At 33.7% G+C, this 25686-nt stretch overlaps 1 protein-coding gene across 3 annotated transcripts in view; it reads left to right on the forward strand.

Moving 5' to 3' along the window:
• The window catches only part of LOC134840307 (uncharacterized), a 107917-nt gene extending 82628 nt beyond the window's left edge, over positions 1-25289 (forward strand). For all 3 annotated transcript variants that reach the window (XM_063856059.1, XM_063856062.1, XM_063856060.1), the window contains exons 3-7: positions 16634-16848; positions 17104-17174; positions 17516-17714; positions 17972-18141; positions 24939-25289. In XM_063856059.1, coding sequence (XP_063712129.1) covers positions 16634-16848; positions 17104-17174; positions 17516-17714; positions 17972-18141; positions 24939-25180 — 897 coding nt within the window. In that variant the 3' untranslated portion in view covers positions 25181-25289. The remainder of the gene's footprint in view (positions 1-16633; positions 16849-17103; positions 17175-17515; positions 17715-17971; positions 18142-24938) is intronic.
• The last annotated feature ends 397 nt before the right edge of the window (positions 25290-25686 follow it).

The raw sequence follows: 25686 nt of genomic DNA on the forward strand, positions 1-25686 counted from the left end.
TGTGTTGTTTTGTGAATCGTCATATGTATTAGGTGTAGTTGCTAATTTTGTATTGTATTCTTTTATTTGAGCGTCTAATAGTTTTTTGTTTATTGATGTAGAGAGAACTCCAAAAAAATATTGCAAAGAGCATGCGTGCTAGGCTTGCTTGTCTGTTTACTTGTGTGTGTAAAGCACATGTGTCTTGGATTCCTTTTAATAGAGAAGAAAGAAATCCAATAAAAGCAAACATTGCGTATAGTATAGTCAATCTTTCTAAGATGTAATAGGGCCATCCTTGAAAGACAAGAAGTTCATTTCTTAAATTTACGAAGCTAAAAGTAATAATTGGTGATATATCCTGTGGTCTATATTTTTCGCCATTTAAAAAAATGTAATTTTTGATGTCTTTTAAATATCCGCTGTAGTCTTGTGCGTAAATATCTGAAAAACCTGCTGTTTCTGCAATTTTATGTAAGTTTTAATCGATAGATTGTTGTTGTAGTGTGTCCATTTTTGTGAGTAATTCTCGAATATGTTGTGAAGGGATGTGATGTTGAATGTCAAATTTAGAGAATATGACGATCGATTGTAAATCGATATTTGAGTTGCGGGCAATAGCTCTAAAGCGTTCAGAGGAAAACTTTTTTGACGGTTGCATTAGTGTAGGATATGGTGTAAGAAGGCAGTATTTATCTTCGTCTGGGTTTAATTGTACTACATCGTGGCTATTTTCTGATTCACATGGGAATGCTGTATCCCAAAAATAAGTTCGAACGAATTTTCATCATTTGTTGTATGATGTATTGCGAGTGGATTTTTATGACTTTTCCCGTATTCATTTCGAAACCTTGATCGTATTCAACAAGTATTTCTGAGTATTGTGTTTTGTATAGTGGTTTGTTGTTTTTACATGCAAGTTCTGTTTCTGGGTAAACATGGAAACGTGTCAATTTATTTTCTATATTGTGAATGTTTCTAATATTATAATTACTGTGCGTTTTTTATCTAGGGTTTACAATTTCATAAGGAATGGATTCAACAAAATATTTTTGATAGAATTTTATCGTTCTAGCGTAGATTTTTGCATCTTGAAATGTGTTACATGTGTCTTCGGGAAACCAAACTTTTGTTGATTGTGTTCGTGTAGTAGGATCGCAAAATACTTCGTCAATTTTGCAAGGGAGTCTGATTTCTTGGTAAATTAGGTGTCATTTTTTAGATTTCGTGTCAATTGTACTTTTTCAAGTTGTATTTTCCAATCAAAAAACATCACCTCCTGATATCCCTTATTTTTTTGTGTCTGCTTTTCAATTTGAGGGGATGTTTATTCCAATATGTGGTATCCAAATTTTATCATGAAGATCGTAAGTTAATCATATGTGTGCGCCGTGGTATAGGAGTTTATCGTCTAGTCTATTATGGCCTTGATATGTTTCAAGTTCGGCTTGACGTACGGAGTCTGGGAACACTTGAAAGTTTACTAGTTTTCTAGTTGTACCTTTGTTTGATGTGATCTTTAATCTGAGAAGATTTTTTTTACAATCGTCAGGGTTGAGATGTAAAATACTTTCTATATTGCTTTGGTAGAAAGATTCATGATCTAATCTTTTTTTGTTTCAGTTTGATACATGTGAACAATGTACTTTCTTCTCGGAAAATGTCACTGTGAATTTTTATCCTGTGAGTGTTGTAGCTCGTGCTTTCAAGTACAGTGTAGCTATAATGTTTGTGGTTTCAATAGCTTGTGGTTCGGACTCATATTCTGTGACTTCGTTTATTTATGTAGTGTCTTTTGTTCGTTTTCTTCACAATCATAGTGTGTGACTAGTAAATCCTGAGATCCTGTTTGGGGGGAAAGATTGTGATTTGGTTCGGAAAAAGTGAGAAAAAAAGGGTTTGTAGTCTGATTATCTTTAAATGATAATGGCTATGATAATCCTGAATATGGGTTATAAAAAGTTTTATATCCAACTGTCTTTTTTGTGTATCTATCGTATCTGTAGATGATTTCTGTTGTTATAAATGGCGGAGGTAAAGATTGAGCTGTGATATTTGCGGAAGCTAAGGGAAATGGGTGTTGAACTATTTTATTTAGTCTTACTGTGATTTCGAATTTGAATGTTAGACTATCCTGTTGTAGTATTTTCATGTTATGTTCTTGTATATCTTTGTGGATATCGTGTCTATATTGTAATCAAATTGAAGCTGAGTAGGTGATCAAGAATTTTGGCAAGATTTATGTAGGTTTGAGATAGGGTATAAAAGATGAGATAAAATCTGAAAAAAATTATCAAAAGGAGTATTAAAATTTCTAAAGTATCAGCTAGTAGTATGATAAAAAATTTGAAAAAGACTGAAAGAATTGCTACAAAAAAATGAAAATTTTTGTCGAAAATGTTTAACTGGTTGAGAAAGAAGCATTGAAGAAATGATTTGTTTTGTCGAATTTTTTTTATTTTTTTGAGGCTAAATTCGAGTGTGGTTGTTTGACAAGTGGGTTGGGTTTCGGCAATTTTTGTTGAGGGAGAATTTTGGTGTCTCGCAGGGGTCTTCCTAGTTTTATTTTTATTTATGGGATAGTTGGGGATATTTAAGAGATATTCGTACTTAAAGCTAAATGATCATGTTCATTTTGTTCTTTAGGCTAAGTATGTATTTTTATTTGATGGAGTTTTGATGTCTAATTTGGGAAAAAAGTGTTTATCTTTGTTCTAATTTATAGGGAGGGTTGTAATTTTGAGATTTTGTTTATTCCAGTTGTCAATTTTTAGCGGGTTGCTTATTCTTGACCTGGATGTCTCTAAGTTATAGTTAGAGATACGCTTCAAGGTGAAGTTTTGTCGGCTAATGAAGTCGTGTCTTTAAAATAAGGTGATGGTTCGAAAAGATTCCTATTGGCTGAATTATATTGTTCAAGTGCCTTTTCATTATGAAATTTAGAGAAAATGTACTTGTATCTGAAATTATTTAAAGAGATGAAAATGTTGATCAAATTTAAAGTGATTGCTGGAATTCAACTTTCTTTAATATTTTAGGTTGTGGAATAATGTTTTATAAAGTTTTCGTGGCTGATTTCGGAGTCGTGATGATTGTCTGTGTAGATACTTTTCTTTTTGATCTTGTGGCAGAATTTGTTCTTCTTACTTTCGATTTTTCTTTCTGTCTGAGGTATCTCTTTCTTATCTAAATTTTAAGGCGTTTGTTTACTAAAATCTTTTTTTTTGTCATTTTGATCTAATACTTTTTGTGTAGAATTCATATCAGTGCTTTGATTTTGTTTGTAGTCGGAATTTTGAATTACTTTTAAACCTGTAGAAGAGTATATTTGAGTTAATTTGCGAAGAACGTACTCTTTTGTATAATAAGGTAAAAGATTATTTCTGTGTTGAACAATTTCTTTTTTTGTTCGAATCTGTAAGTTTGTATGTTACATCAGTGGGTTTATCAATTATTTGAAATGGCTTTTTCGGAGTGGTTGTAACTTTTTAGAGATACCTTTTTGTGTTGTAAAATTTGGAATTAAAACATATGTTTCTATTTTTAAGCTGTAGCTGGTGTGAATCTAGAATTTCTTTGCGAATTTATATTTTGTCTTTGTAGGAATTTTTTTGGTCATTTTCTGATAAATTTCATTGTGCTTTTTATCTCTATTTAAAATCCATTCGGTGTGTGTACCAGATGCTAATTTTAATGTTTGAGGGTGATGAAAGTGGTCTTCATCATGGGTATGCAGTGGTAGATTATAACATATTGATTCTTTTTTCTGTTGACAATAGCCTTGTGAATTTTTTGAAGCGTTTGCTGTGAATATTATCGGTTTTTGTGATTTCTGTTTGATAACCATTTCGTATGGTGGCATATCTAAAGTTGTTGTGACCTGTGAATTATAAGAAAAAACGAATAGTTTTACATCTGTTGACCATTCAGTGTATCGTGTGTCATTCCCAATAATGATACATCTAAGATACTCTTGTAATGAACGGTTCATACCTTCGACTAATCCCTAAGTCAAAGGTGCGTGAGATGTACGTGGTTTGTGTTTAATACTGAATAAGTGGCATAGTGTGATGATTACGTTGTTTTTAAATTCAGTGCCATTGTCTATTACTAGTATTTCGGGTAATCCAAATTTGGCTATCCAGTGTTCGTAATGTATTGTATATGCATAAAAAGCATTACCATGGGGTACTGGGTTAAGTACTACGTAGTGTGTAAAGGCGTCAACAATGACCATTATGTATGAGTTTCCTTCTGAGGATGGTGATTTTGGTCTTTTTGTATCGAATGAAATTCTGTGATTGAAATAGAGACTTTGTCCTTTAAAATCTTGTTTCTCTGCAATTTCTTTTTGATCTGGATAGGGTTTATCTAAATGACATATTATACAAATCGTTGCATAGCACTTTAATCAAAAATGGTGCATTTGAAAAAAAAAATTGTGAATGAAATTTGAGTATGAAGTTTTTTTCTGATCCTGAGTGTCCTTTAGTGTGTAGTGTATGTGAAGTTTGGAAAGCTATAAGCATCATACTTAAAGGTAGACATGGTACTTTGAGATCAGATGTTTGGTATTCTAAAATATCTGTGTTCTCGTTTTTGGAGGTATAAATAAATTTTCTGAAATATCCGAGAAGTGTTTTTTTTCAAGAATTGTGGTGACAGCTTTAATTGATTTGATTTTGAATTTGTTCCAAGATTTTAGTTGTCTAATGACTGGGTCAAGGTTTTGTGATTTTGTAATAATTTTAGCGTGACTTTTCCTGTGTTTGGTAGAAAAATGATTTCAATTTCTATTTTTGATAGAAGTACTGTATCTAGGGGGTCATGGAGGTTGAAGACTTTGTTTATCGTTTATTTTCAATCTTTATTTTTTGGGCCTGATAAAAATTTAATATTAGTAAGATTTTCTTTTCCTATTAAAGGGAATATATCTCCTTTGTATGCTTGTTGTCTAATTAGTTTTTGTTGAGCCTTGTTTTTTATCCATGTCGAGTTTGGAATTGGTTTAAATGTAGATTTACCTAGTAAATCAACTTCATAGTGGTTGTTTTGACCATCTAAAAATAGTGGAAAATGCTGTAGATTGTTTGTTTGTGATTGATCTATGTCAGTTTTTACTCCATATTTGCGTGGTGAAATTTCATTTTTTGCAAGAAAGATTTTAATATTCTGTGGTTTTTCAACTGTTTTTTTTCTTGTTAACAATTCGGGTGGAGTATTTCTGCTATGAGTGTTTGATAGTACAAGCATTTTTCCTGCTGTCCAAACCATATGTAAGTTAGGAAATTTCACTAAAATTATATGAACTCTATGGTTTGGATTCGATTTCTGTGTGAATAGAAGTAAAATAGGTTTTTGATCTGTGAATAATACTGTTGGATGTTTTGATCCAAGTTTTAAAAATTCATATTCTGTAAGTGTATATACTATGGCTGTGCATTCTCTCATAAGAGTAGAGAGTCTAAGTTTAGCTTGTGTGAAGAGTCTAGAAATTGCTGAAATAAGATTCATTTTATTTGTTACATTAAGGGATTGTAAAAATGCTGCACCGATGCCGAAATTAGATGCGACACACATTGCTTAGAATGGCTGATCGGGATCTGGAGTTGTATTTGAAATTTCTCCTGTGAGAAGTCCTTTGATTTCTTCAAATCGTGTTTGGTATCATGTGGTCCCTTCAAAATTGTTCTGTTGTCTGAGAATGTTATCGAATCGTCTTAAGTATAACTGCATTTTATATACATATTTAGTTAAGAAATTTAACATTCCAAAAATTTTTTTTGTATTTTCTTTTTATTGGATGGTTGTTGAAGTTTTTGAATTGCATCTATTCGAGATTTTAATGGAGTTATGGTGTTTGTTTCTATAATATGTCCAGGGAACTTTACACGTGTCAGAAAAAAAATGTGATTTATCTGGGGCTGCTTTCATGTTTTCTAGTAAAAAATATCTGATGATATTTTTCTTAAATTGTGAACATCTCGTCTTTGGTTTGTGATTGCATAAAAAGATTATTATATCTAGTAGTTGTAATGTATTATTTACTCTATACGCAACTTCCTTAGTGGGAGAAGTTGTCGCGTTGGTTTCACAAAAACATATTAGTCCTAGAGGTAGGGATTTTCTCATATGGTGACTTATTATAAACATGTAAGGAAATGATGTCTGATTCTGAGTTTTTCATGTATTTAACAGATGAAATTGTTACTCAAAAATTTATGAATTGGTCCTAATTCGAGTTCAGACATATAGAGATGTTGTCTGTTTTGACTTTTGTCATTTTGGTGAACTTCCAAAACTTTGTTTTGTTCCATTGTTCTAGTGGGAACAAGGAAAATTTTTTTTTAAGATTGAGCTTTGTGCTGTTGCTAGTCTGCTTGCTGTTAATAATGGTATTATTTTTGGATGTAAAATTTTTATTTCATTCCAAGTGGGAATGTTAATGATGTTTGATTATGCTCCAGAATCTATTAAAAAACCAATTTCAAGATTTGGTGGTTGAAATTCTTCGCTTTTTGGACTTTCTAAGAGTAATGGGATTATCCAAATTCTTTCTCTAGGTAGTTTCTTTGGAATGTTTTGGTAGATGTGATTTACAGGTTTTTTTCTGATATCTCGTCTACTATTCGTTCAATTATTTTGTTGTTGTTTATTGGTCTTGTGTAATGATTTAAGAGAAAGTGAGTATGATTTTCATAGGTATGGGAGTGTATTGGTTGTTCATATATAAGAGGTTCGTAGTCATTTTCAATATGTATCATGTTAATTGATAATGCATTTTCTGTGTCGCTTTCACACTTTGTGGATTGGCAATTGATGTTGTTCAATTGCAATTCTGTACTTTCTGTATTATCAATACCTGGGGGGTCTCACATAACTTCTTCAGTTGTTTGTACTTGATTTATTTGTCTTTGAAGTTTCGGTGTGTTGCTCCTATATTTGTGTTGAGAATCTGGATATCGTGTGTTATTTCTATGTGGTGATTGAGAATAGTTTCTTTGTCTATTGTTTTAGTTCGAACTTCTATTTTGTGAATTATCGCGGTATCTATTTTGATAGTTGTTAAAATTTGATCTTTGATATTTTGATCTGTTGTTAGAATAATTACGTGATCTATTGTTTTGATATCTTTGGTTTCGATCATTTGAATAGTTTCAATTCCTATTGCTGGAAAATTGTCTATTTCTATTGTTGGAAGGATTTCTAGATCGATCATTGGAATAGTTTCTATTGCTAGAGTGTGAATGGGAACTGGTTTCAAACAAAAATTCTGGTCGGCTCGAATTCCATCTTGAATTGTTGCTTCTATAATGATTAATTCGACTATTTGATCGACTATATCTGTTTTGTGGGAAATTAAATGATTTTTTTTGGTTTGGTGATCGTCCTCTATAGTTTGAATTATAAATTGATTGGTTTATAGAATAACTTAAACTATTTGGAAGCGGTTTTCCAGAACTAGTATGGATGTTTTTGTTAGGCAAATTTTGATCTTTTTTCATATACTGATGAAATGATTTGTTTGTTTCTCTGTACTTCTGTGGTTTATTTTGGTTGTCTTGCCGCTTTTGTCTGCATTCAGCAATGCTGTGTCCATATCTTCGACAATAGTTGCACCATTTTTTGAATGATGTTTACCTGTAAAGTTTGGGTTTTTCTCGTATATATTCAAAATTTCAGTGATTTTTTCGGATAAATCTGTATCTGAGTCTTGTATAATTTTTATTTGTGTAGTAGTAGTTTGGATGTTAATGACATATTGTAGCTGTAGAATCTCTGTTTCTTCTAGTTTCATCGTGATTTCTGCTTGTTCTTATTTATCATTTAGTTTTCTAGTGTCTAAGTTTGGTTCTCGAATTGAGGAAGGGTGTGATGCTATCCTTTTGTTGCAATTTTTCGTAATTGAGTTGTTAGAGTCATCATTAAGATTTTTGTCATTTTTTTTAATAATCATGAGTGTTGAGTGAGTATGCTTTTCGGACTAGTGTTTCAATTCTTACTGCGAGTTCTTTGATTGATTTATTGGTAGTCTACGAACTTCATTGCATAAATCTCTTTGATGTTGTTTGTTCCTTTCAGAGTCAAACATTTTTGAAAATTCTTGTGTGAATCTTTTCCAGTCTGATTTTATATCTAAAAAAAAAAACTGAAAACCATTTTTGTGCTGCGCCATAAAATGTGGTCTGGATTAATGCTGTGCGCCTTTTTATCCAATGTTGATGAAGTGGCGTATTTACTGATTCAGGTCCTATATTTTAAAATGAATTTGCTATGATTGCATTTAAGTAATCATCTACAATGTATTCTGGATCTGTGCCTGTGAATACCATTAGTGGTTTTTTGAAGATAATGATGATCCAACCATTTGGTAAGGATTGATAGTCATCTGTAAGGATTCTGCGGCATTTGGCATTTGTGAAAAAAATTCGTAAGTTGGCTTTTTGTTAATTCATGTTGTTGTAAAAAATCTGGCAGTGGAACTTTTTGCATTCGAGTTGGTTGTTAAGATTGTGTATTTACTGGGTTGTGTGTTTGAAAAATATTATTCTGGGATGTTGGATTTGTTCTAGGCTGTTGTATTTGTTCTTCTCTTGTATAAGGTTCAAAATTATCTGGTTGATTTATATTGATCGAAGTCTTCGGCTTTGACAAAATCGTTGATGATTTTGATTATAATACTCCTCATCATCTCATGGAAAATAATTAGCTGTATAATAAGGTGTATGATTTCTAGTATGACATCGATGTGTATTATTTTTGTTTTGTTGAAAATATGGATAATTCTCACTTCGATCTTGTGAAGTTTGTGGATAATCATTAAGTTTTACTGAGTTTTAAGATGTTTGTTGTATATTTTGACTTTGTGAGATTAAGTGCTTTTGAGTATTTGTACTAGAAGGTCTAGTTAGTTGTGGTCTATTTAGATAGTTATAATTATGTTCGACCAAATTATTTCTCTATGAAAATCTCTGTTTTTGCGATGGTTTTGTCATTGGTCTAAATGTTTGATAATCCGTTTGTGAGATTTTTGGAGCTACAGAGGGCTTTAATGTAGATTGTAATGTTACCTGTGGTAATTTTGGGTTTTTTTGGTCTTGGGGTTGTAAGATTAGGATGAATAGGTGAGATATTTGTTGTGCTGTAGTTGTTATTGTTTCAACTACTTCTTCAGTTACGAAATGTGATGGGGTTTGGATATCTTGTGGTGTAAGATTTCTAGTGACGTTTAGGTTTTCTTTTTGTATAAAAGTTGAAATTAAATTATTGTTTCCTGCTCTATCGGGAAGGAACGAATTATAGTTTGAAGGTGTCGCGTCAACTGTGAGTGGATACATTTTAACATAATCTTTGTGAATAGAAATTGTGCTAATTGCCTGGCTTGATATATCTGTTGGTATATTAACAAATAATACATGAGACCATTCAGGGTCCCAAATATAATCTGATTGATCTGCTAAGACTGTTTCGTCATCTGTATCTTGTGGTCTAAAAGTTTTTCTCGCTTGTGAAATGAGGTAAATATTATGTGTAAAATAATCAATGATGAACCATGCCAAGACTTTTTGTAAATCGTGCTTAACATGATGTGTGATATCATTATTTGTTAAATTTTCACGGATTGCGTTTAAAAATTCAGAAAAAGCATATATCGATTCGTGAGAATGATTTTTACTTTCTCGTGGCTAGACTAAGCTAAGGGTTAACTTACTTAATCTTACTTAGGGGTAGTGATTTGTGATCAAGGGTTGGAGAACTTTACACGAGTCAGAAAAAAATGTGATTTATCTGGGGCTGCTTTCATGTTTTCTTGTAATAATATCTGATTTTATTTTTCTTAAACTGTGAACATTTCGTCCCTAGTTTGTGATTGCATAAAAACATCGTCTAAGTATGTGATTGCGTTTTTCTTGAGTACGAGTTGTGTGAAAACTTTACTCATAAATGCTGAGAATGCTTCTGGTCCAATGGAGATGCCATAAAATATTCTGTTGACTAGATTTCCAATAATAAATTGTGTTAATCGTCGTGGTTGTTCATCTAACGGCATTTGATCATATGCACTATTCATATCTGCTGTTCTGAAATTTTTACCGTTTTTTTTGTGAAAATGAGTTGAATTGGTTTAATAGGCCAACTATCTTTAGATTCATCAAGGAGTCAATTGAGGTATCTAGCATCCAGAATTATTTTGAATGATTCTCCTTTTGCCAGTATAATAACGGGATTTTCAAGTGTGTTTCCTTTTGGCTGTTCTTCTTTGTTTACTGGAGAAATGATTTCATATTCTTCTAGTATGTCTATAGTCTGTTAACTTTGTCATGTAAGTGAATTGGTACTTTATTTGCACTTTGTATTTTGAAAACTGCGTCAGGTTTCAAAGGTAGATGTAGTGGTGAATTTATTTTCCAACGTCAAATTTAGATTTTGCTTAAGCTTTTGGGTATTTTAATAGTAAATTGGCTAATCGTTCAATTTTTTTTTGTGTTATCTGAGAGTGTTGAAAATTGAACATTGTCAAGAATTTTTGTTGTTCTTCTGTGTACTTTGATATATAAAATGTTGGTTTGAAATAAGTTGTTTTTGTGAAATAGTCTATATTTCGTTTTTCATTGCTTATTATATCATTTATTGATAATTCTTTGTCAAGAATTGGTGACTGACATATATCTAGTAGTTGCAATATTTTGTTTACTCTATTCGATACTTCCTTAGTGGGAGAAGTTGTCGCGTTGGTTTCGCAATAACCTAAGAGTCCTAGAGGTAGGGTTTTTTATATGGTGAATTATTATAAACATGTAAGGAAATGATGTCTGAGTCTGAGTTTTTCATGTATGTAATAGGTGAAATTGGTCTGAATTCAAATTGAGACATACAGATATGTTGTCTGTTTTGAGTTTTGTCATTTTGGTGAACTTGTTTGATTGAGAATTCTTAAATATAACCTGATAGTGGTTTCAGTTGTTTCAGTTCCTGATTGTATGCAGGGTAAATTTTTGAGAAAAATGATGGTCATTTGTTCTTTCTCTGGAAGAGTGTTAAAGCTGTATGATTCATTCTTGTGTTTTTATCTTTTCTATTAATTTTGCTATCTAGGGTACTAATAGTTGGTATACAATTTGTATTGAACGGAATTCCAATGATATTATGTTTTATATCTGTGATATGGAAGGTTTGTTTCAATGGTTTGTTCAAAAGTTTGTTTTGTTCCATTGTTCTAGTGGGAACAAGAAGAAGTTGGATTTTTCCATAATTTGTTAAGGTTGAGCCTTGTGCTGTTGCTAGTCTGCTTGCTGTTTTTAAGGGTATTAATTTTGGATGTAATTTTTTTTATTCCAAGTTGAATTGTTCATGATGTTTGATTCTGCTCCAGAATCTATTAAAAAACCAATTTCAAGATTTGGTGGTTGAAATTCTTTGCTTTTTGGACTTTCTAAGAGTAATGGGATTGTCCAAATTCTTTCTCTAGTTGGTTTCTTTGGAATGTTTTTGTAGATGTAATTTACAGGTTTTTTTTCTGTTATCTCGTCTACTATTCGTTCAATTATTTTGTTGCTGTTTATTGGTCTTGTGTAATGATTTAAGAGAAAGTGAGTACGATTTTCGTAGATATGGGAGTGTATTGGTTGTTCATATATAAGAGGTTCGTAGTCATTTTCAACATGTATCATGTTAATTGATATTGCATTTTCTGTGTTGCTTTCACACTCTGTGGATTGGCAATTGATGTGTTTCAATTGCAATTCTGTACTTTCTGTATTATCAATACCTGGGGGGTCTCAATTAATTTCTTCAGTTGTTTGTACTTGATTTATTTGTCTTTGATGTTTCGGTGTGTTGCTCCTATATTTGTGTTGAGAAACTGGATATCTTGTGTTATTCCTATGTGGTGATTGAGAATAGTTTCCTTGTCTATTGTTATAGTCCGAACTTCTATTTTGTGAATTATTGTGGTATCTATTTTGATAGTTGTTAAAATTTGATCTTTGATGATTTGATCTGTTGTTAGAATAATTACGTGATCTATTGTTTTGATATCTTTGGTTTCGATCATTTGAATAGTTTCAATTCTTATTGCTGGAATAATTTCTATTTCTATTCTTGGAAGGATTTCTAGATCGATCATTGGAATAGTTTCTATTGCTAGAGTGTGAATGGGAACTGGTTTCAAACAAAAATTCTGGTCGGCTTGAATTCCATCTTGAATAGTTGTTTCTATACTGATTAGTTCGACTATTTGATCGACTATATCTATTTTGTGAGAAATTACGTGAATTTTTTTGGTTTGGTGATCGTCCTCTATAGTTTGAAACATAAAATGATTGGTTTCTAGAATAACTTGAACTCTCTGGAAGTGGTTTTCCAGAACTATTATTACTGTGGATGTTTTTGTTAAGCAAATTTTGATCTTTTTTCATATACTGATGAAATGATTTGTTTGTTTCTCTGTACTTCTGTGGTTTATTTTGGTTGTCTTGCTGCTTTTGTCTGCATTCAGCAATGCTGTGTTCATATCTTCGACAATAGTTGCACCATTTTTTGAATGATGTTTACCTTTAAAGTTTGGATTTTTCTCGTATATATTCAAAATTTCAGTGATTTTTTCGGATAAATCTGTATCTGAGTCTTGCATAATTTTTATTTGTGTAGTAGTAGTTTGGATGTTATTGACATATTGTAGCTGTAGATTCTCTGTTTTTTCTAGTTTCATAGTGATTCCTACTTGTTCTTTTTTATCAACTAGTTTTCTGAAGTCTAAGTCTGGTTCTCGACTTGAGGAAGGATGTGTTGCTTTCTTTTTTTTGTTATTCTTCGTAATTGAGGTGTTAGAGTCATCATTAAGATTTCTGTCATCTTTGTATTTTTATAATCATGAGTGTTGAGTGATTATGCTTTTTGGACTAGTGTTTCAATTCTTACTGCGAGTTGTTTGATTGTTTTATTCGGTGGTCTACGAATTTCATTGGATAAATCTTTTGTTTGTTTCTTTCAGAGTCAAAATTTTTTTGAAAATTCTTGTGTGAATCTTTTCCAGTCTGATTTGAAATCTATAAGTAAAACTGAAAATCATGTTTGTGCTGCGCCATCAAGTGTGGTTTGGATTATTGTTGTGCGCCTTTGTATCCAATTTTGATGAAGTGGCGTATTTACTGGTTCAGGTCCTATAACTAAAAAAAGATTTGCTATGACTGCATTTAAATAATCCTCTACAGAGTATTTTGGACCTGTGCCTAAGAACCCCAGGTATGGATTCATAGTCACTGTAAGGATTCTGCGGCATTTGTGATTTGTGAAAAAAAATTCGGAAGTTGGCTTTTTGTTAATTCATGTTGTTGTAAAAAATGTGGCAGTGGAACTTTTTGCATTCGAGTTGGTTGGTACGATTGTGTATTTACTGGGTTGTGTGTTTGAAAAATATTATTCTGGGATGTTGGATTTGTTCTAGGCTGTTGTATTTGTTCTTCTCTTGTATAAGGTTCAAAATTATCTGGTTGATTTATATTGATCGAAGTCTTCGGCTTTGACAAAATCGTTGATGATTTTGATTATAATACTCCTCATCATCTGATGGAAAATAATTAGCTTTATAATAATGTGTTTGATTTCTAGTATGATATCGATGATTATTATTTTTGTTTTGTTGAAAATATGGATAATATTCACTTCGATCCTGTGAAGTTTGTGGATAATCATTAAAATTTACTGAATTTAATGATGGTTGTTGTATATTTTGACTTTGTGAGAATAAGTGGTTTTGAGTATTTGTAGTAGAAGATCTAGTTGGTTATGATGTTTTTAGATAGTTATAATTATGTTCGACCAAATTATTTCTCTATGAAATTCTCTGTTTTTGCGATGGTTTTGTCATTGGTCTAAATGTTTGATAATCCGTTTGTGAGTATTTTGGAGCTACAGAGGGATCTAATGTAGATTGTAATGTTACCTGTGGTAATATTGGTTTTTTTTGGTCTTGGGGTTGTAAGATTAGGATGAATAGGTGAGATATTTGTTGTGCTGTAGTTGTTATTGTTTCAACTACTTCTTCAGTTACGAAATGTGATGGGGTTTGGATATCTTGTGGTGTAAGATTTCTAGTTCCGTTTAGGTTTTCTTGTTGTATAAAAGTTGTATTTAAATTATTGTTTCCTGCTCTATCCGGAAGGAATGAATTATAGTTTAGAGGTGTCGCGTCAACTGTAATAGGATACGTTTTAACATAATCTTTGTGAATAGACATTGTGCTAATTGCCTGGCTGGATATATCTGTTGGTATATTAACAAATAAGACATGAGACCAATTAGCTTAGACTAGCCACGAGAAAGTAAAAATCATTCTCACGAATCGATATATGCTTTTTTCTCCAACCCTACAATACATGACCCAAGTTAAGATAACCACAAAAAATTGTAAGGACTAACGGTTTAAGAAATTAGAAATCACTAATCCAAATCTTGCATCCATCATCCTAAACCTTGTCAAGAGACAATTTAGGAAATAAACAAACAATTATACTACACAACTGTATAAATAACGACGAAATAAAGAAACAATTATAAATAACGACCCAATTATAATCTGATTGTTCTGCTAAGACTGTTTCGTCATCTGTATCTTGTGGTCTAAAAGTTTTTCTCGCTTGTGAAATGAGGTCAATATTATGTGTAAAATAATCAATGATGAACCATGCTAAGATTTTTTGTAAGTCGTGTTTAACATGTTGTGTGATATCATTACTTGTTAAATTTTCACGGATTGCGATTAAAAATTCAAAAATATTGGCAATTTCATGTCTGTAAGGATTGATTGTCTGTAAGGATTGACTACAAGGTCGTATCTTTCGTCGTTATTTATACAGTTGTGTAGTATAATTGTTTGTTTATTTCCTAAATTGTCTCTTGACAAGGTTTAGGATGATGGATGCAAGATTTGGATTAGTGATTTCTAATTTCTTAAACCGTTAGTCCTTACGATTTTTTTGTGGTTATCTTAACTTGGGTCATGTATTGTAGGGTTGGAGAAAAAAGCAAATATCGATTCGTGAGAATGATTTTTACTTTCTCGTGGCTAGTCTAAGCTAAGGGTTAACTTAATTAATCTTACTTAGGGGTAGTGATTTGTGATCAAGGGTTGGAGAATAGTAAATTGATCCACAAGGTTCAGGTATAAGTAGAACGCAAGTAGTTCGTTAGATACTATTTTAAACATACTAAGTTTAAGAATTATCCTGGGTCATCCAAGAGGGGGATCAAGTGAAGGATGAATAACCGAAGTTATTCACTGTTTATCTTAATTAGAATGGGTAGTCTTTGAGAAATGTCTGTTAGTCCTGGGTCTTGAGTAAAGGTTGGAAAGTGAATCGACATTTTAGGTCGTTAGACACTTTTTAATTGTGAGGGGGTGAACAAAATTGTTCTATTTGATCCGAGGATAAGCCTTGATGATCAGATTATTGAGATAAAATTAATTTAATTTAATTTAATTTAAGTGAAGTGAAATTTAATTAAAGATCCAAGGGAAGCCTTGATGATCTGTTACTTTAAATAATATTAATGTAAGTGAAAACAAAGATAAACCTTGATAAATTTTTTGATAAATATTTAATTGAAAGAAAAGATTAAGGTTTAGTTTTGATGATGTTAATGTTTCTGAGCTTTGCTGTTATGTTTTAGGTGATGAAGCTGGGATGAAAAGATGATTTTTATATACTAACACTTTGTTTTATACTGACTAATTTTTGTATTTTTACATTCAATAAAAAAAATTTTCCAAGATGTTTTTAAGTTTACTGCAGATTTTTGGGGAGAACGACTAGAGATGTTCTTATCAGTCGTTATTGTACAATTATTAGGTTTAGCGCCTTTAATGATCGTTGAAGACTTTTCTTCAAAGATTCTATGTCAGTACATGAAAATTTAATTTTACTGTTAGTAATATTCTAAACAAAAAAGTTTGTGTTGGCTTTTGCCGTACGACCATGAAATCTATTGGAAAGTTTCGTCCTATTCGTATGTCGTCTCTTGTCCGAGGTCTTCTTCCAATACCGGGTAGTTCTCGTATTGATCGGAATATTGGCTCTGATCTATTGAATCGTGGAGACATTTCAATTCAATTTTTATTATTTAACACTTTTTGAAAGTGTTTTTTTTGTCTAATTCTAATCTAATGTTTTGGTTAGTTCTAATCTAAGTTGCTTAAAGTCTTGTTTGAGTTTTTTGGTCGCATCAGATGAGTTAAGATCTTATTGGTTAACTCATTGAGTAATTTCAGATAGGGTACACCGTCTGCGCGTCACGCTATCTTATTTTCGGCCGGATAGATTCGTGCAACTTCTTAGTCTACTACCGATCTTAATCTTACTCTTATATCTCCTAGTCTCAATAGATCTTGAGTATACTGGTTGTTTACGAGTCGGTCTCTTGGAGAAAGCAACTAAGTTTTAAATTAAATTCAAATCTCTCTGATGCTGAAATTACAAGTAATTTCAGGACTTACAAATAAGTGGGTTGTTAGTTTGATGGAGTATGATTGGTTAGTATTCAATATTTTATAGGGATAAAATATTAGAATTATATCCAATAATAAAATCTGGTTCCAGTACTTGATCAGAAATAATAATTTGTTTTTCTGTGACTATGCGTTGTCGCTTCCTAGGTTATAGGTGTGTGTCAGCTGTGTGAGATGGAGACCATTTGTGTGTTCCTTGTGCTGGCCGTGCAGAGATTCATTTCGTGGAAGCGACCCATCCTGTTCATGAACCAGAGCCGGAAGTCCATAGTGGCCCAGTTCCTCGGAACCCTCCTGATGTGTCACGTGCTCCTCCTAGTGCCCATAGTGCCCATACTCATGCACGTGCCAGAACAGCAATGGTCAGTAGCAGTCACGCTAAAATTTCACAAAAAGACTAAGGTAATCCTATAAATTTCACTCGGAATTTTTACTACTTGCAGAACTCTAGATCAGCTACTCATTTAATCAATCCGTTCCAGTTCGTCCCAGCTTAACAATGATAAATGCAATCGAAGGCATGCGATGAAACCATTTTCTAACCTCTAACTAATTTATTACATCGATTGAAAAATGAGGGCTGCAAACTGTGAGAGGAGCATTTTTTGTTGTTTCAGGCACGATATTTACATGAAGACGGAGACCATAACCCAAGTGATCAGTGTGTTGCTCAGTGCAGCCAGCATTGGTAAGTGGCACACAATTCAGAAAAACTATTTCAGAATGCAAAAAATGCTGCAGCTGACTTAGAGAAGTCTTCAGTCTTCAGAAATCAAGCAGTGCGTTACAGTAGAAATGTTTTGCCTCCTTTTGTTTTTCAATTTTGAATCTGTGTTAAATTACTCCCATTATTACCCTAGAGAAATATTTATGGATGTCCTAAAATGAAGAGAAATTGGCTAGCTATGTGCAAACTCTGCTAGTAATGTAAAACGTGGACCTAAACGAAACAAAAATGTTGAAAAAATGAACCAAATAGATAATTGACTGATTTCAAAAAAAAAAAATTCTCCCATATACTTGTTGCAGGTCTTCAACTGTATGTGAGTTGTCACCGCAGGTGGCAGGGGGAGGCCATGTCTGACATCCTCGCCTCCCAGCCCTCTCCTCAGATCCACTTCTCGACCCCCTCTCCCCACACCCCACACTCAGGTGCCTCACCCCCTGAGAAGACGTTGATCGTGACTATGGATGAGCACATTGAGAATAGCTTCGACCAACACATCAGGCACCCAATTTTTCCTTCTCAGCCGACTAGTCTTAGTGCCTGAAACAAAATTTGACGATATTAAGTTGTTTTTTGATTCGGCAAAACAAATTTTAAGCAGACGCAAATTCCACCAATATTAGTGAAAGTTTCAGAAGTGGCATTAAACAGTGGGTGGCGTTTTGTCAATTCGGGGACAACATTTGTAATTCGCAAGAAATGAACAAATTCATACGTGTAGGAAGAGTGGTGTTGATTTGATTGGTGTGTGTTTGTAGAGACAGTGGGGCGAATGGGCAATCGGCTGTCGGTGGGGGCTCTGTAGACAGGCAGGTGGGGGCGGAGGAGGGCGTGTTAAGGCAGAGTGCCATCCCGAGACTCATGCGAATAATCACAGTCATGACATGCATCCTCTGCTCACTCATGTGTCTCGACATATTCCTGTGGGGTCAGTTCCACTTCAGATACTTACATTCTAATATATTACCAGCGAGCAGCGTACCTTTTGATTTCGTTCATTTTTGCCAGCAAGATTATTTTGTATTAATATTAGCCTGAAGCTTTTATGACTGCGATATGGATTTGAACAACGCAATTTATTATCATTTTGGGGTGGTAATGGAATTGGCAGAAGACTATGGCGCCGACTCTTGACAAGGTAGACTAAGTTGGAAAGAAAATTGGAAAGAAAATCTGAACAGATCACAAGACAGAAAAGAGGGGCAACTTGATACGTTTCTTGATCGAACAAGAACTGCTAAGAAATCTGCAATCAACAAAAATTAATTCTCAAAATTTACTAGCAAAGTCTAGATAATAAAGACAGAAAAAAAAACTGTAGTTCCGCATCAGAAAATACCCCTAACAAAATATCAACTCTCAGATGAAAAACCGGCTACAAATCCAATGACAATTGGTCACGCTCAAAGAAAAAGATAGGCTTCTAAATTATTGGTAGCACCGGGTCGTTTGCAAAAAATTTAAATTGAAAAATCAATTGGATATTTCCATTTGTTGGCCAAGCAGCAACAGTATTTTTGTTTTGAAATATATGATTAATTACTCTCAAGGGAATTCCATTACAATAATTGACAGTATCAGACGGCATGAACAAAGAAGAAAAGTGGACAGTTACGATCGAGAAATTGTCCTTACAAACGATCAAATAAATCACTTGATGGAGGAAAAAAAGATCTTGTCGAGTGAAAGCAGACTTGAGAAAAACTCAACAACTTCATTGATAAAATTAAAAACAAAGCACAACAGATTCACGTCAAATTGGGAAACAAACAACAAACTGAAAAAGTCGACATTAAGAATTCCACAACGTTACAACAAGACTTCATCAAAGAAGATCAAGAGTAAATTGACGATACTGGGAAGGCCGAAGTGCTTGTCAGTAATAAACCTCAACTAAGCTCAGGAATGAGTCAACGACTACACTCTAGAGCAACCATGCGAGCAACCAATCCAATGACCTCAAAAACGAGCAAGTGAGACAAAGAATAGCAGAATTAAATATGGAAAACTTTAAATAGTCAGCAATTATCAGAAATGAAGATCGCAAGGCAGAAGATGAAGCAAGCCTATTTGAAGAATTTTTTGAAAGGAAAGTTTTGTATGAACAATCGGAACTAGCAAGCGTAGAAAGAAGAAGTTACATGTCTCCAGATAGAACTGACAGATATGTATCTCCAGATAGAAAATCAACCACATTTAGAGAAGTGCATTTTGATAGATTCTACACAAAGCTATAGTATAAATCAATTAACTAAAGAGATGAACAGAAGCACGAATCAAAGGCAAGATTTAAACTTGGTTATTCAAGTAGATCACGCGAAGAGCGATCTCAAGACAGATACTCTGAAAAAATACACACAGAGTTAAGAAATTGAAGTTTACCAAAAAGGTAAATATTTGCTGGTGATCCATTGGAAAGGCCACATTGGTCAGGATTGTTCACAGCAACGGTGCTTCGCGCGAACATAAACAAAAGTAAAAAGATATACTATCTGAAAAGCTATGTAACTGACAGGACTCGGTTATGATGGCCGACAATATGAAGATGCATGTAAACTGTTGTGCAGGCTTTACGGTCAGCTACATATCGTACTTTATTCAAAATTAAAGCTTTTGAAGAACTTTTCAATTGCAAGGATATACGACTCTCATCGAAAATTGAAAGATGCAGGCCAAGTGAAAACGTTTCTAAGCATGTTGACAAACTTTGAGTACAAAGGTGATCTAAAAACTAATTCAAAATTAAACAATATTTTAAGCAAGCTTCCGCCTGATCTGAAAGGGAAGTGGATTTTTTTCTCAATCGAAAAAAAATTCTCACAGCCAAATGTGAATGATTTAAGTGAATGGCTCACTGATGAGGCCGTTGTGCACAATCAAATAATTGCATAGCGAAGTCAAGAACTCACAGGAGCAACTAAAACACGGGAAAAAAAGAGAAGACAAAAGTTACAGAAGACAAGAGTCAAGACTTCGAAAACAAAGTATTGAGCAATTCTTGCATTGCAAGAAACTCTGGAACTGACTAGATTTCAAGATTGATATGATCGTGAGATGTTCCAAATGTTGCTTTGGGTAAAACGAATTGCAACAAAAATTGTCATTTCAACCCATGTAGAAAAGATGACTGTCGAAAACACAATCGATTTTTACATTAAAATATTTCCGAAAAAAGAACAATACATCAAGAATCACTCCAATCTCATAGTATACCATCCTATAATGGCCTACTATCGATGAAAAGAGTGCAACTAATTTATCCATGTTCAGGCAAATAATTGCAGACTTGTGCATTACAAGACAGTGGATCAAAAGTGGTACTAATAGAAAAATCTCTCAGAGAAGTGTGGAAATCAGATACAAAGGACTGCAAAATTGAATTCGCTGGAGCTAACAGTTCAATGAGCATCACGGAAAGTGTAACAGTGAGTGAAGTTATCCACCAAGAAGCTCAAACCTAAAAATATCATTTGTTCGGTTCATCCCCATTTAACTGGCGGGTCAAAAAAATGCAATTTTAGTGCTTACAAAAGATGCTATCCGCACTTATCGATTTGCCAAACCAGAAGACTTTAAAATCCGAAGTCAAATTAATAAGTGGTCAGGATATTTTTAAAACGATAAGACTAATAGAATACAGTAATCTGTACAAGAGATGTCCTTGGGGAATAAGTACACCTCTTAGACGGTCACTAAGTGGTCCATGGCGACAAAAAAGAAGTTTATAAATGCAAAGCGCGATCGTATTTCTGTTCTACAGAAAAGCAGTAGGCTCAAAAGCTCAAGAAACAACGGAAGCTAAGGTTCAGTAAAAACTTTTGTATCGTTATCTAGTGAGGAGCAACGAGGGCAGCAAATTCTAAAATCTATTACGTAACTTGCAGATGGTAGATAGGAAGTTAGACTTGGGAATTTGGGAGATGGGAAGTTGAAGATGCGTCGAAAGATTAACTATTTCATCCAAATTCCTATGGAAGTTTCTTGAAGCAACTAAGGTCTTTGCAAAGAAGGCTCAGAAAAGACGATGAATGGAAAACAGGTTATCAAGCCACAACAAAAAGGGATCTCGAAACTGGATTGGACATGTTGAGAAAATGTCTAAAACCAACATATCCAAAACTGATTGTGCCAAAGTTTAGTACTTAGCTCATCATCCAGTTTTTATCCAAAAAAACCTAGGAAATTTAGAAAAATTTGGTACGCAGCTTCAAAGTATCAAAAGGTGTCTTCGATTGATAAAATACAACCTGAACCAGAATTGTTGAAGAAGCTTGTAGGAACTTTGTTTAACTTTCGTGAATGTGCCCTACCAATCACAGCAAACGTTTCTTCAGTTCGAGGTGTTTTGAGTCAATGTGAAAAAGAAGATACTCATTGCCTGAGATTTTCTTCAGATGTTTCTTCAAGTCAATTTGAAAAAGAGAGTAATCATTGTTTGAGGTTTTGTAAACCAGATATCGAAACAATAGCGACAAAATAAAAATACACATTCACAACAGAGCCTTTTTGGAGTCAAAAGTTTACAAAAATGTACAAATCATTGGCCAATACTAGAAACGTCGAATTGATTCAAAAAGTATGACTTCATATACTAATGCAGTGATAAAATTAAACCAAGAACTTCAAACAACAAATAGCTCAAAATTAAAACAAAGGAGTTTCAAGCTGACAAACTTGCAAAACAACATTGCAGAGTTATATAAAAGCAGCATAGAAAGAAACTGCGATTCTGGGAATCAAATGGAACTTAGAGTCGGATAGTTTAGCATCCTGTTGAATGAAGGATGAGCCAGTCGAAAGATTCGCACAAAGAAATTTGCTTAGCATGGTTTTTTCACTATTCGATCCTTTAGGTTTGTTGTCACCCTTCATCATTCGGATAACGAACGTATTGTATTGAAGAAAATTTGAAAACTAAAGTTGTTGAAAGCTACAAAACAATTCCCGGAAAAAACGCTGAAGAGTATGGGCCATGAAGAAAAGAACTTACACAAATCAGAAACCTTGAAATCCCAAGAAATTACTTCAGTTTCATTTCATGAGAGATTTCTCTTCACGTGTTCGCTGATGCTTCACTTGAAGGACTATGCGCAGTTGGCTTATTTTGTGGATCAGATTTGATGACACTAAAAACGAATCTTTTTTCGGAGAAACAAATAAACATGCCTTGTTTGGAGTTGCAAGCAGCAGTGATAAGCGCAGGAAAAAAAACTACTGTAAACTCAAAGAAACACTGTGAGCAAGGCTTACATGTGGTCAGATTCTAACACTGTGCTAGCTTGGTTGTCTTCTGAAAAGATATTGCCGGTCTTTGTAGCAAAAAGGAATTCAATCATTCTAGACTACACGACGACTAGTATATGGAGAAATGTTAAAGCTGAAATAAACCCGACAGATCTAGGTAAAAGAGGACTCGCACTAAGACAAATACTCGAAAATACCTGGTAACAAGGTCTGAACTGGATCGAGAATGAAGAGAAGTGGCCGAAGAAACTAAAAATTAAAATTGTTTTAGTGGAAGAAGTAAATGAAGAAACCTGCGATAAGGTTAAAACTTTTGAAATTTTTCCGATTGGCATAAATTTAGAAACTTTAAACGACTTCAAAGCCCAATTGCTTACGTATTGAAAATTAATGGAAACATAAACCCAAAGCATTGAGTATAAAAGCTGACGAGTAGCACCAAGCTATGAAAGTTATGTTCAGATTTTTTCGATAAGAAAGTGACAAAGAAGGAAAGCAAACTCTTTTAAAAACAATGAATTCATTCATCAATGCAGAAGAGTTGATGAGAGCAGGAGGCATAATGATAGGGTTGAAAGACAGGGTTTGATAGGGTTTGAAAACACCATGTAACTTTAATTTTCCTGAAAAAGGAACACATGGAAAACTGTCACATAGGGATCGTAGAAATCAGAAGCATGATTAAAGAGATCTATGGGATTTTTGGTGTAACAAACAAACTTAGACAAATTAAGGCAAATTGTGTCCCTGAAGAAAATCATCGCAGAGGATGAGGTTTCAATGATGGCAGACTTACTTAAAATGAGAATGAGTTTCACAAGACCATTAAAATTACTGAGGTAGATTATTTTGGACCTTTCAAGTAAACAGTAAGGCATTGGCAGTTTGTCTCACAGCAAGGACAGTAAGGATTTGACAGTAAGGATTGTCTCACAACAAGAGCCGTGCATCTTGAAGTTTCTCTTGGTTTTTCAACAGAATCATTTAAATGACTTGTTTTTATTCATCGCTCAATGGGGTAAGACGGATCTCATCGCGAGCGACAATGGAACGAATTTTGTTGCAACGAACAATCACTTGCGTAAATAAATGATCAATGAATGGCAAATCGGAGGTGTACGGGAATGACAAGTGAGAAGTGCAAAAACGGCAATGTATGATGCCATGGGAACAAAAACACGACGGAGGAAATTTTGACCACAACTGTTTGCATAATTCTGATGGTATTCTAAACCAAAGACCTCTCACATCAGTTTCGGATGACATTGATAGTTATAAAGCGGTTAGCCCAAATCATTTCTTGATTGGATCATCAGGATCGAAAATATTCCGTATTAACTCGACTGGTTATGGTGCTTGAGGGAAGAATTTCAAGGCAACTCAAACAAATGCTAATCAAATCTGGCACAGATTTCAGAAGGAATGCATACCGATGCTTTTGGCAAGGAACAAATGGTTCAAAAATCTGAAAACAAAATTCCAAGAAGGTTGTCTCACATGGATTGTAAATAAGTTTAAATAGACAAATTTCACTGTGTTACGATTTTGATAAAATGACGACCTGCAACAGCTAAAAGAAACTGGAAATTTATATACGATCGATTGTAAGAAAAACTTGTTAAAGTACTCAAAGACGAAATAACAGCATTTAATTTGAAGTTAATTGTTCAAACGAAAATAGACAAAATGCGAAAAAGTATTGCAATTATTGGCAATAGTCACATTAAAAATCCGGATAACACGTACTCGAGTGGTTACTATGAAAATGAAGTCCTTTTCATGTGATTATCTGGATTAAGGGTTACGTGTTGCATAGATAAGTTTAAAACAAAAGATTTAGTGTGCTTCACGCACATTGTTATTATGTGTGGCGGAGAAGATGCCTGCGGTTATCCTAATGAGGAGTTTATAAAATCAAAAAGGCCAGAAGAAATCACAAATCGGCGAAGGAACGGATTGACGCAAAACCACATCAAAGGACTCTCGTTGTTTTTGTTCAACCAAGAGAATCATGGCAAGCATAAAAACACGTTCTAAACATACACCTCCGGAAAAATTTTAAAAAAATTTTGCGAAGATAACGGCAGAACCCAACTACAAATCAAAAGAGATCATATTCACTAGCAAAGTCTAGATAACAAAATTTTATTTTATTTATAATTCAGATAGTAATTCCACTCAAGGATATTATAATCTCAATTGTGTACGTCTCTAACTATTAAAAATTATCATTTAATCGGGACTCAATTCTTAGATACCCTGATTGGAAATTCTCAACTGAAAAAAAAAACTAGTAGTTATGCATCAAAAAATACTACTATAAACAATATTTCCAAGAAAAAAAAACAGGCTACAATGGCAATTGGTCATGCTGAATTATAGGCCTCTAAAACTTTAATTGCTTGCATGGCGGGTGGGGATAACTTTCAAAAAATCTCAAACTAAAACAGTGTTTACTGAACTTATGTTGGGTGTTTTCAGCGGACTTGTATTACCGAGAGGACTTCAGCTGCTGGCATTATCTCCTCTCCCAGATCTCATTCCTGGGATTTTTCTTCAAGTTCTGGATGTTGCCGGCAGCACTCCTCTTCGGCTGCCGCAGTCTCCGCCAGGAAATCGACCTCTGTGCCTGCATTCCATCAATCTTTATCTTCTTCAAGTCTCCCTTCATCAGTCAACGCAGCCACGTTACACTTACCAGTGACAACAAACAATCCATGTGAAAACTAAAAGAAACCAGTTTATTCAGAAAAATAAATATTTAGATCAAATGATTAGAGCAGAATCATGTACTGTAAGTTAAAAAGTCATCATAACAGAGTGTACGGTAAACTTGTTCTATTTCTGAAACGTTATTTTCATATGGAAAAAACTCGGAATATCCATGGGCGGAGCCAGGATTTTTCCAATAGACCGGATTTTCAAATTTGTTTTGAAAACGTCATAAAGACGCCAAGCTTGTTTTTAAAACAATAAAAGTACAGAATTATGCTCACGATACCTCTGAATTTCAATACAATTGACTGTAGGTCTTAGACGCAAAATTTAAGGAATCCAATAGCAATTGATGCCTACTCAAAATTCCGACAAAATTTTTATTGTCAGTTGAATCCAAAGACCCAGAGCGTGTATGACCTGGTCACAAATTCAACCAAATTTTGCTGGTTTTCATAATTTGTCATTGGATTCCATGATTCGTTATTCGATTTCGCAAACGAACTATTGAACG

Source organism: Symsagittifera roscoffensis, chromosome 2, assembly GCF_963678635.1.
Source record: "Symsagittifera roscoffensis chromosome 2, txSymRosc1.1, whole genome shotgun sequence".
Classification (NCBI taxonomy): Eukaryota; Metazoa; Xenacoelomorpha; order Acoela; family Convolutidae; genus Symsagittifera; species Symsagittifera roscoffensis.